The 13,340-nt window shown below is 39.3% G+C and overlaps 1 protein-coding gene across 3 annotated transcripts in view; it reads left to right on the plus strand.

Annotated features, from left to right (window-relative positions):
* Nucleotides 1-3,479: 3,479 nt before the first annotated feature.
* LOC141434991 (synaptic vesicle membrane protein VAT-1 homolog-like) overlaps nucleotides 3,480-13,340 on the plus strand; it is a 35,950-nt gene continuing 26,089 nt past the window's right edge. For all 3 annotated transcript variants that reach the window (XM_074097486.1, XM_074097487.1, XM_074097488.1), the window contains exon 1: nucleotides 3,480-3,849. In XM_074097486.1, the coding sequence (XP_073953587.1) occupies nucleotides 3,599-3,849 (251 nt within the window). In that variant the 5' untranslated portion in view covers nucleotides 3,480-3,598. The remainder of the gene's footprint in view (nucleotides 3,850-13,340) is intronic.

Here is a 13,340-nt window from a genome sequence, read left to right on the forward strand (position 1 = left end):
CTTTCAAAGTCTGTTATTACGGGCGTGAAAACAAAGTTTAGATTAAAATCATATTTAATACACCTAAAACCGTACCATAAAAATATCGAGCAACCATAGTGTTGCATAGTCCCCGTTTTGTTCGGAAAAAAAGGAGGACAAAAGTTTCCGAAAGACAAAACTGTCTCAAAACACAGACATTCATAGCCCTGTAACGCATAATTGCCATAATTAATTTCAGATATTGCAAAATATTCACAAAATTATTCTAATTATAAATAAACCCGCGTAGCTCACCCAAAAACTATGAGATTTGACATTTCGGAGACCTCACGCTACACTAGCGCCTCTAGCGGCGAATTCATACGCGATAGCCCTCATTACGAAGCCTATTTTCCATTACAAACTTTAATGAATCATTAAAAAAATAAAAGTCATAACACAAGTCTCTTTGTAAACAAGTCTGTTCTTATTTCTATTGGTAAGGTCACGGTGATACTGTGCTGCCTCCGCTTGGTCGCAAACAATGCAATAATGTTATCTAGTGTAGGTACTTACGTATACCCGTATAAATAGTATCATTAACAATGTATGGAATGGAAATAGATGTACATCAAACATACATACCTAATATTTTGAACAAGAAACTACCGTGAGACTCACTTATATTAAATATAATGACCCGGATAACTCACGTCTTAAATCGAGTTTAGCTCGACATGTTTCGGGCTAATCCGTAGCCCTTCGTCTTCGGAGCAACGCGAGCTAAACTCGATTTAAGACGTGAGTTATCCGGGTCATTATATTTAATATACCTAATATTGTTTGGAGCCGGTGCTTTTCCTGTGTTTATCGGCAATCCTTCGTGCTAATTGTAATCCGATTAAAAATAATTAGCTCAGTAATGTAAATGTGTCGATGGTTATGCAGCTGAAGTTTCACTTAAAGAGATCGTCGGTGCAGTCCCGGGTCCACAACAATTTTTTTTTCTATAATCCCACTTCCTACTAAAATTGTTCATGAGAAAGTCTGTATATAATTATGCGTGCCAATGTTTACTACTTCTGCACGTCGAAATGGCTGAACGGATTTGGATTAATTTTAAGATAGTTGGATTTCTGGAAAAACCTAAATTTCAACCGCTTGTTTTAGAGTAATAATTAGGCATGGTGTTTTTATGCGACGTTAATGATGCCCACGAGAGGGAGGGATTCCCGCGGGTTTTTTTGAAATCTCAGAGTTTCAATTCAGTTACTACAACTAATAACTAATACTGTACGCGGTTAAAGGCAAGTATTACAAATGCGAAAGTTTATGAGTAGGTGCGTGCGTGCGTTTATTTGTTATTCCTTCACGTTAAAACGGCTGAACAGATTTGGATGAAATTTGGTATGGAGGTATCTGGCCTAGTGGAATTATACGTTACTTTTCATTCCGATATCGGGTTAAAATCCAAAAAATTCAACCGCTGGGTTAAGAGTCATGAAATTTTGCACGGGTATTTTATATGTAAATGTTAAAAGGCCACGATGTAATCTTAGGGAGTTACCCCGGGGATTTTTTTCAAAATCCCGGAATTTCAATTTAGCTGCAAGATCTAATGGTTACCTATCTGTATGTATACATACAAGTACTTACTTACCTGTTTTCTGTACTGCTTACTATGTGTTGGTGTGCAATAAAGAGTTATTGTATTGTATTGTACTTACGTTCCTACCTACTTTTCTGCGAATAGAATAAAATCTATTTTCATTTCAGCAAGCGCCCTCCGCGTTAAAGGGTTACATTCTTTAGGCGAATATAACCAAGTTAGGTAAATATTTGCAGGCCCAGCGCAATAAAATACTTGTTTCACGCATCGCGGGTCTATCTTTTGAAACACTTCGGAATAGATTAGAGGGTAGTCGTTTGAAGCGATAAAATTGAAAAAAAAAAGGTTATTAAAGTTCATGTCACGTTCAGGTGGAACTAGGGAGACCTTGACTCGGCGCTATACATAGAATATGAAGAGGGTGGGTGCCCCGCGCGTCTCTACGAGAATTTTTGTGTCAGAAACTGATCAAAAGAGTACACGGACGGGCATTCTGGTTTTAATATAATCTGATGATTGACGTCTGCTTTCATCCCACTGTCTATTATAATAACATTAATAAGGACTCAACGTAGTGTTTACCTTGTTTTACTGTTCAATCATTTGGAGTTGGTTTTCGCCGGTTTGCCTGTCTATTCGAGCCCACCTTGATGAATTACTACGGATTAGTACGAAACACGACAGGCATACGATATGCATGTACTCATACCACGATTGGAAATGATTGAGTGTCACATATATAACATTTTAACATAATTTAATCACAGATAATAGCAAAGTGTAACGTGAGACGTGCGGCAGGAACCCATTTTTTAGGGTTCCGAAGCCAAAATGGCAAAAACGGAACCCTTATAGTTTCGCCATGTCTGTCTGTCTGTCTGTCTGTCCGTCCGTCCGCGGCTTTGCTCAGGGACTATCAATGCTAAAAACCGGTCAAGAGCGTGTCGGACACGCCCAAAATAGGGTTCCGTAGCCATTACGAAACAATTAAGTAATATTTTTCGAAGGATTCCAAGTTTAGGAATATTTTATACCTTAGGCTGCTATTTAAGAGTAAAACTACTAATAATTCTCAAGCAAACTTAGCCGTTATAGTCTTCCTTGAAAGTTGAATATACTTACTACCATCCTGAATTTATATAACTACACTATAATCTGCCTCATAGGCATGCAAAATTTTAACATATTTATTATGAGCTACAAAATCCATAAAAAATATTAAACAATATGTAGATACCTACATTTAAACAATTAAACAATAAAAAGAAAAACTTAACACATTAAATTATTAATAATTAATTTTCTTATTTCACCAGACGTCCATATTTGGATATGATAATGAGATTCAGTTTTTTCACCCCTCAAACTCTGAAATGCTAATTCCCGATTTTTGTTAGTTTTTAATAAGTACCTATTTATCGGATTTAATTTTTTTTTATTCGACTGTATGGCAAACGAGCAAGTGGGTCTCCTGATGGTAAGAGATCAACACCGCCAATAAACATCTGCAACACCAGGGGTATTGCAGATGCGTTGCCAACCTAGAGGCCTAAGCCTCTATGATACCTCAAGTGCCAGTAATGCTGCTGAGTTTGGTGTAAATACTGTATATATAATAGTATGGTATTGCACGTATCATGGAATAATGAGGAACTATAGGGTCGATACCCAGCCTCAGGCTGGGGCCACCAGTTCTACCTTTCTGGTTTCTTCAATGGGTTCTAGTTTCAGTACAATTTGGAAAAACAGATTTTTGCAATAAGTTGGTTGGTAAGGAGACATGTTAGGCGGGGGTGTGCTGCAAACCGGCCCGGGCGGCTCGGCGCGCCGCGGCCCGGCCACCTGTTCGCGTCCCGCCCCGCGCCCCGCGCCCCGCCGCACCCCCGCCCCGCGGCCGCTGCGCACGCCGACTCCCTCCCCTCATTCGTTCTGCGACGCGTCGTCTCGCCGGCTGGCTTTTGATTCTCGCCCGGGCTCATTCTCTCCGCGTCCGTTATCCGCATCGTACCTCACCTCGACGAACTCAGAATGACGGAAAACACGGACACCCCGGCGGCTGCCGCACCCGAGAAGACCCCCACCGAGAACGGGAGCACCGAGACGCCCCCGGAAGAAACCCCCGAGAAGGTGGCCGAGGAAAAGGAGAAGGAGAGCCCGCCGCCCAAGGAGATGCGCGCTGTTGTGCTCACCGGCTTCGGCGGCCTCAAGACCGTCAAGATCCTCAAGAAACCTGAACCGACAGTCGCCGAGGGCGAGGTCCTCATCAGAGTCAAAGCCTGGTGAGTTTTTTAAACTACTTTTTAGTTATTAATACATAAATATATCTACTTATATTTTTTGCGGCTTATATGCCTCCGAAACGCCGGATCCGAACAGGTTTTGCGTGCGTTTTAAACGCAACGTGTTTCATGAGACGTTAAATTGATTTTTGATTTAGTAGGTACGTGTGTGAAATGGTTGCACATAAAATAAGAAATGGGGGGTACTTGTATTTTACTGTTTTTTTCTCATTTTAGGAATGATTATATTTGCGTTTTTTTTTGTGTCAAATGGGACTTACTTACTTAAAACGCAATTTTCTTATCGATCGTCGTGAATCGAAGGATAATTTTCAATGTGCATATTTTATACGATTTCACGAGCTGCGATTCGCGTAGTATGGAATTATGGATGCCTACTTACCCAATGTCCGCGCAGGGCCCCGTTCGCCGTGTCCCGCCCGGCTCATTAACATTGCTGATTCACATCTGCCACCGCACCAGGGATCGAGATGCACCAGACAATTGAAAATTTTGCACGCACTCTCGAATCCGATTCATGGTTGGCGGTGAGACGCGCCCTTCTGCGGATTTACAGTCCAATGATTGACAATCGCAACGGAACTACACATTAAACCTCCCACTATTATTTGCATCGGCTAGCTTGAACAAAATATTTAAGTAGTCAACTTTCTTAAAGTTTGCCAAAACCATTACCATACCTGTCCGATGAGACCGAACAGAATATTAAACAGATTAGTCGAATGTTTCATTAAAAATATTATAGTCCGCGTGATCTTTAGGTCGATTTCGCCAGACAAGTTGTTGTTTATTCAGTAGGAGAGTTTATGGTAAACTAGCTTGTGCCCGCGGCTTCGCCCGCGTGGAATTCAGTTTTCGCGTGCTGTTGGCTCGGGAAATATGCATTTTTCCGGTCACTCTCGGGCCCATAAACCTCTATGCAAAAAATCACGTCGATCCGTCGCTCCGTTTCGACGTGAAAGACGGACAAACATACAAACACACACTTTCGCATTTATAATATTAGTATGGATTGCGTTCGATCCTCGTTCGAGAACTGCGTTCACGCATGCATCTCCGCAGCAGAGCGTGTCGCGTCGCGGGCTTCGCCGTCGCGTGAAGTGGAAGGCTACAATTTTAATGATATTTTGTCATACGAAGCGGCATCGCAGCGAGTTCATGCGAAAGTGAGTTGAGCGCCCACTGACATTGTTCTTTGTTCATTTTTATCGCTCCAGTGCTTCAGATAATGAATGTGGCTTGCTTCAAACTCAACGCTACTTGCGAGACGCCACGGTCAGGAGTTATCGGCCACTTTTCTTGTTAAAGTTAACTGATGTTGGTTTAAGCCATCTTACTTAACGATGAATGATGTATTTCGCTTTTGTCTCGTAAGTAATAATGAAAAGGTAACTACCGTCTACCACTTGGTACCTACTAATACTTACGTACTTTAAGTAAGTTACGATGATGGTAACCTATGTTATGTTAGGTATTGTTTTTTTAAAATGCTCAATAATTTACTCCATAAATCGGTAAATCCCATAGTGAAAAACTAGGTGCTTAATAGTCAGTATTACATGTAAAGTGGCCGTGGGGGTTCAAAAAGTCAGTGATGCAAAAGCGTCACATCACAGCAGCTAGGTGCAGCAAGCTCATCTCCCGGGTGCGCTAAATATAGCGCGCTTATCGCCAGCTTACTATGTAAATGACCGCGACATACATGGCGCTAGTTGCCGCGAAAATATGAACCGGCTGGGAGTAAGTAAGCTCACATCCCGACCGGTACCGGTACAAGTTCTGTGCCCGGTCTAGACTGCGCCGCAAAAACGTGTGAGTTCCGCCCACACGCCGCCACTCCGTTTGTCCGTTGGGAAAATAAGAACCCCACTTCTATGGACTACACAACTTTGATTAACACCATCCATTTTACTGTTGATAAATTAGAAGCGATTGTGCCGGCTCGCCGAGCAGGACCTCCACAGCCAGGGCGAAGCTGTAACGGTGAAGAACACCAACATCATCATCAATGTAAAAAAAATGTTGATAAAATACACCGTATTCGATGCATACCTCAAATATCATTGTTAAATAATGGTATCACAATATACCTAAGACAAAACTTGAACGCGTTCAAGGGCAGCGTGGTGTTCCACAAATACCCAACAAACTGCTTAACTGGATGATTATCTCAGAGTTTGTTGACCTACAATTAAATAGTCATTATAATGTAAGGTAACGGCCGCCGAATGTTTTAAATAATACCTGTCTAGAGCTCTAGTCACGCGGCGCCCGACTTTGGCCATGACTTTACAACGACGGTCGGACCAAATTGTGTATACCTTACCTATTTATGTATATGATATGTAATGTTATCAAACTTTCTTTCTATACTCATATTAAATCGTTTTATATTTTCTTTTTTGGTTTAGATGTGATTCACTCCTTTAAGTGAATTTGTTAGTCGGCACAATGTGGTTTGCAGATTCACTTCTGTTTAACTGCGTGTGTTTAAATAAAATAAATAAATCTTAAAGCAATGAAACGGGATCTGGGTTATGTCGTGTCTCACTTAATTAAGCTCCTTATTACTGCCCTAAAAGTAATCGCACAGCCAGCAGTCTCCTCCGATGATTCATTTGAGTCAGATTTTATTTTTCTTCTTAAAACTGAAACTTCAGTATTTATTTGTAGGAGAAAGAAATCCATAAACAAAATGTCAAGTTAATGTCCTCTTATGTAAACGAAAATAATAACTCCCCTACCGGTCAATGGTTCAGCTCAGGCCCAAGAACAAGGGTCCCTTGTTTAATGGAAGCATTAAATTTATGACTTGTAACAGTTATACAACAAAATCTTTCCGATGAGGCGTGTTGCGCCGGGGCAGGGGCAGGCTCCGCCGGCGTGCCGTTTCGTTCAGCTAATGTGTTTTTGTAAGACTTTTCAAAGGGATCTGACCAATGAATAACATACCATTATTTTCAATTAGGTCAAGTTGGTGTCAGCGTGAGACGTCTTCCAAGAACAATCGACATACTCACGCCTTTCGTGAGTGGCTTTCTTTTCGATTCCGAGAGCGCTTAATTATATGTGAAGATAAGTAGTGAAGGATGGGAAATGCGATCGTCGGCGTTTTTGTTTTGTAGCGGGCATCTGGTTTACATCACATATCATATCCCCATCTTAGAAGCACGAGTCATTTGGAGTCATTGTGTTGTTAGGGAAAGCCGTTTCGTTGCACGAGATTATGTTGAACGAGACACGATGAGCACTTGCAGAATTTGTGAATATTTCATTTCTAACCGATTTTTCAATCATCGGGCAAGTTCTTATTCCAATTTAATCAGGGATTAATTCAATTAGCTATATGGGTCTATCTGTGGGCGCGATGTCCTTCATACTATAGACACTATAGAGAAAGGGCTTGTTAATTGCTTACATCCTTTCCTTTGTTGGGGTATCAATTTAAAGCCTAAAAATAGTTTCTGCTCCTCGAGTAATGCGACCGGGCTCTCTCTATGGTATAAAGTGCAGTATTGTGCATTTTAATGGGCTTTGAAGCCACATAAGATGGGAGAGATGAATTTGTTTATTACCCTCTTCCTTATTGAGAGCGTCTGGGCGAGATAGCTCTCTTCCTATGAGTCACTAGAAAGTAATGTTCTCGAGCTAACTCGATTGGAATAACTCGCTATTCTACCTGACTGCAACCACTGTGTAGGTGGATTCGCTTAGGATTGCACGTATGCGATGCTTCTAAACTACATCGCTGAGCCAATTTATTTCTAATTTATAATAGAAACGATACCTTAAAATAAAAAATAATCTTATCAAAGATCTTAAACTTATTTAACTGCCGGAGGAAAACATTGCCTTGCTCTTATATATTAGGTAAATAGGTAGGTAAAGTTAAGTGCCATTGAATGTCGTTAACTAAACTGTAGGTATTTTTTTTTTAGTTTTACCACAGCAAAGTAATATCTACTTATGATGACTCGAACAGATTTATAATTTTTTGCAGCTAGATTTAGGGATTACCTAGATATGAACAATATACAAAACGGACCTGTTGTTTACTCATGATTTATAATAACGCGTTATCATCCGCCGTATTGTGTCAAGATGCAGCTGCCTATCCGTCATTCAATCAATCATGGTCAGTTTGATGGGCAGCTCATGTTTACAGTCAAAGTCGTTAAGAAAACGGTGTGAATATTTTTTGTTTTCGTTTGGCTGGTGAACTAGTTTCCAGTCATAGTAAAAGCATTAATTTCAAAACAAATGGAAGAGCCAAATGGGTCTAGCTGAGTACATTTAATCAAGCGATGTGTCATGTACATGAAGTCTCACTTGCTTATAGTCAGCTTACGCATATGAGTCAGTCCAAGGAAGTGTCTCAATTGACTCATCACTTTATCATGCACAATTTAAAATCAAACAAAGTGCTATTAACACTATTTAAATTTATTAATATGTAATAAATCTATCGCCCTATCCGATGAAGCAATCGGAAATAAGAATAAAAACCGGTAAGTGCCAATGGGACTCGCTCACTGAGGGTTCTTCATGTGCAATATTATAGATTTAACAAGTTAAGGTTTTCCAGTATTATACCATAATCTATGTCTAGGTAAGGAATATTTTTAGTCATAACATAATTTAAGACAAATAACTGATGTTTGTTAAAATTATACAACAAAATAATATTTTATTATATTTTAGATCCTCACAAAAGCCCTTTCATTTAATTTGAATATGGCACAAGGTAAGGTAGGTACTGTTCAGGAACTTGTTATTTTTTATAATTTGTCACTTAGCTAAAGTAGTCAAAACAATAACTATGTACGTACTTACACCATGTGTTAATATTGATTTTGCTTCAAAACAAAAAGTAACCCGTGTTTAGCTTTGTTATCGGTATACATTTAATTACAAGTGCGATAAGTGATCGATTAGTCATTCTGAACCAACAACGATAGCATGGCGGTGGAGGTTTCAAATGTTTCAGCATACAAGGGCATGTAGGTATAGGGTGTTGTGATGATGAACTGCTATATCAGTTGGAAGCAGCATATAGTATCTCCTATTTCCCCAAGCCCCGAGCAGAGGCAGACAGGCGGAAACCGGGCCGGGGCATATGCATATCTATAAAATCCTTCATCGTACAGCAGATGCTGCAGGCGGGGTCGCCGCCGCCCGCGGCCACATTGTGTGCGGAGTCTGCCAAGTCAATGAACTTACGAAAATGCTCCGTCGCTTATTGTGCCCATAATCGAATCAACTCTCCGCTCTATATGGCAGTAAACAAGTCGCATTCTTTTATCTTTTTTGACAAATAAAACACGCATGACAGGTAACAAATCTCCAAAATATCCGACCCGAATTTCTCGAAACCTTAAACGCTGTGTCGTGCGTATAACCCTTATTTAGGCCTGAATCCAAAATCAATCCCTTTTAACTTCTTATGGAAAATATCTACGCAATTTTTTTATTTAATATTGTTTGATTCTTGATGCTTTTTATTAGACTGGTTATTTTTGTTGTGGTCGCTAGGAAAACTGATTTGGAAAAACCCGTGACTAGGTCCTGGCATGAAAAAGGGGTGTGGTTGCTTTGAAGCAGGGTGGCCAGACCGGGGGAGGTATTCGTCGCACTCGGGGGTGCGGGGTGCTCCTGTAATGTCTGCCGAGGCGCGGGAGGGGCCCCCGGATCAATACGGCGCGTCCCCTGCCCTCGCCTCACCTCACACTTCGCTGCCCGACCAATCTCCGCAGGCCCTACGTCTTTCGACGCCAATGCTTATTTTTTATAGCGCCCATTAACCGAGCTCTTCGATAAATGAATAGAAGCACATTGTGTTGATATTTTTTCTTCTTTCGAATAACGGGATCTTTCCATTATTATGTTAATAATTCATATTCGATACAATCCAGCGCAATCTTTCGCTGACGCCGCGGCGTGGCCTCGGTATCGGTACGACTTTGCTGATGGTGTGGGCATGTATACGGCTGACTGCACCACCTACCTGTTGAATGCTTGGCATGCTTGCAATTTTATACGAAATTAAAGCATTCTTCACGTAGAATCCGTGAATTATTATTTTCAAACAAAACTACACAGATCCCTACTGATATTAAATAACGTGAAAGCTACTGTTCTCTGTTTATATTTAAGTACAAACATTCCTTAGTTGAGCCTATAAAATTTTGCCGCAGTGGTATAATTCATAATTCAAAATCAAAACGTTCATTTACGTAGCAGGAAGACTGTCAAGGATTGCGAAGAACACGTAGCAAAAAATTTGGTACCTACAAAGTATTTTTTCTAAAAACAAGTAACTTTTTTTAACCCCGACGCAAAAAGAGGGGTTTTATAAGTTTGACCTCTATGTGTGTCTGTCTGTGGCACCGTGGCTCTTAAACGGGTGGACCGATTTGAATGCAGTTTTTTTATTCGAAATCAGGTTTTCTAGCGATGGTTCTTAGACATGTTCCATCAAAATCGGTTTAGCCGTTTTTCTATTTTGTTACTTAACCACAAATAGAAGATAAGTGGTTATTAATTAAAATAGAAAAGAATTAACTCATATCATTACTGCTCAGCATAGCACTTTGCATGAATTAAATAAAAATTGACTACATACATGTGCCATATAGGATCCGCAGGATAGCGATAAACGAATTCATACGCAAAAGAAATCGCGGAAAAGAGCACGTATTAAAAGAAAACAAAGTAGGTACTGTGCCGCTTTATTCATTCGGTTTTCACCTACTCTTTATTAATAATAAACTTATTAAAGACTTATTTGACAAATATGGGATCTCTTCGGCTTTATTACTCGCCTGTTCATTATTTTATTACTTACCTACATCAACGTAACAAGGGTATATATATTTATTATGATTATGTTATCGTGCGACATGGGTTTCATACAAGACGAGCTAAGGCATATTAAATTAACCGTTAAAAGCTAATTGCAATATCTGACTGGTCAGGTTCTGCTTTAGGCACTATCACATAGAAACCACAAATTAATCATAAATAATATGAACATAAGTATTAGAAAAGCTAAGCTGCAATATTAATTTTTGAAAAATCTTTACCCAAAAATCCATCGTTGAACTTTCGGTTCGTGTCGAGCATGGAGAGGAAGTACATATAGTTATGTACTCGTATGTATCCTACCTAGATAGTACTTTGGATATTTAATTGTCTTTCTGCTTACTTGTGTTCGCAATTACGATTCACAATTGTTCGGACTAAATGCGGGAGCGTGAGAAACTTCCTGTGGGGCATCGTCAAAGATTGTCATTTCCCTGACTTAAAACGTAATAGACTAAGTAGGTGCTTTCAAAGTATTAATCTACTTACTCTCTTCTAGTTGTGTATTATTTGCTATCGAGCCGCGGGAATGTAAGACGTGTTTAGAGTATAAATTCCGTTACTGGGAGCCCAGTCGCAGATCTATATTTAGTAACAGAAGAAGTATAAGGGTACCCTTCGAAAACACACGCCCTGATGTTCCGTCAATGTTTTTTTGCCTCAACATTTGGGACGGCCTATAATGATATTCCATTTATTAGCTAGTGACGGCATTAAGTTCGGTGATGCCTGTATTTTGAGTTATTTTTTGCGCCCGCATTCAATACACATGGCCACAACGTACGAAGGGTGTTACATTAACATATTGTATTTTAATAATTTTCGATGATTTGTTTTTGGAGTACGTTTTCATTTTTGATGTTTACTGGTGTTGTATGTTTTTGTACCTACTTATTGTGCCTAGTACTAAATAGATATTACAAAGAATAAACAACAAATAGGTATTTGATAGTTGCCTTGACTATTTTTTTCAAACAAAACAAAATAATATGTAATGTATGTAAATACATACTTTATTGTAAATAACATAAAACACAAAAATCATACAAAATATACCAGCGTGTAATGCCAATACGGGATTTATCTATCATAAACAAAACTTTGCTTTTGGTTTCCTATTCCAGTAAATGGACAAGTTTTTATATCGGGACTCGTTTGTTTACCTTATCAGTTCTAAGATAAAACTAAAGAAATATTTATTGTGTGCATGAAAAGATAAGGCAGTAAAATTTTGCTGACCCTCTCTACCATCCTTTTCCATCTTCAGCCCGCGGGTACCATTAGTTTATATTTCGTCGGTTCGTGGCGGGATGAACTGTTTGGTATGCATAATGTATAATGAAGGTCTGCATTTTGTTGATACGTTCGTTCTAAGCTCAAACGCCTACGGTATACGATTTCCTTTATTATTTTCAATCCTTCTCCTAATTTTACAGTTTTAGTTCGTGCAGATCGTTTAGTTTAAGTAACAAAATACTTATTATTGGCTTCCTGACCCGGAGTAGCAAGGAAGGGTGATGTTAAATAAATGTAGGTCGTTGTCGTTGTGAAGGGCCGTTTCGACTTCGTTAGCTGATGGAAGAGTGCAATCAAAGCACATTCATCTCAACGGTCGAGAAAGATACGTGCTTTTATGGATTTTTATCTTAAAACTAAAGTTTCCTAAATTCCCGTTGGAAATCCCAAAATTTATATCGTAATCTTCATTGAGGTGTTGTGTTAAGAACAACTATCCCGTGGGAATATTGGAATAAAAGTAGGTAGCCTATGTGTTATTTCAGACATCCAGCTATCTACATACCAAACTTCATGACTTTAAGCCCAGTGGTTGTTATTTCCAGATTTTATCCCTATCCCGTGGGAATATCGAGATAAAAAGTAGCCTATGTGTTATTCCAGGTGTCCTATCTATGTACGAAATTTCATCCAAATCCGTCTAGCCATTTTAGCGTGAAGGAGTAACAAACATACACACACACACAAACTTTCGCATTTATAATAATATAATTATAAAGTAAACTTTTGCATTTATAATTAAATTATAATAAGTAGGATTAGTAGGATAGTCAGTCACCTGCTTATAGATCTAGTTAATAATGTTTTTTCATCGAATCAAGATAGGTAGGTACCTAAATACGAACTTTTCCGACAAAATATATTATTCATTACTTCTGTACAAAAACAGTGATAATAAAAAAATCACAAAAGGTTTACGAACACTGTTTCTTATGCAGCAACTGCAGTTTGTTCAGGCCACACAGACCAAACTTGGACAAGATATTTTAAGCTGTAGATACCTACCACGTCTAAAATCAAGGGCTATTATCAGTTATTGTGCAACTGCCGCCTCCTGGAAGCGTTAATTGCCAGTTCATCAATCGAATACTTGTCTGTTTATAGCTTTGCTATTAGAACACTTTTGGGCAGAGGAATGCGACTATATCGAACATCCGTAACTTCTCTGTTATAAATAGCAAAATTTTGGTGCCACTCAAGTGTATCGTATTATTGTTCTATAAGGGAACCCCTGCATTAAATGACCAGCCGCTGGCTCACTTCCTGGCAGGACAATTAGTGCGAGTGACTGTGACGAATATTTGAAACATGAC

Source organism: Choristoneura fumiferana, chromosome 14 (genome assembly GCF_025370935.1).
Source record: "Choristoneura fumiferana chromosome 14, NRCan_CFum_1, whole genome shotgun sequence".
Lineage (NCBI taxonomy): Eukaryota > Metazoa > Arthropoda > Insecta > Lepidoptera > Tortricidae > Choristoneura > Choristoneura fumiferana.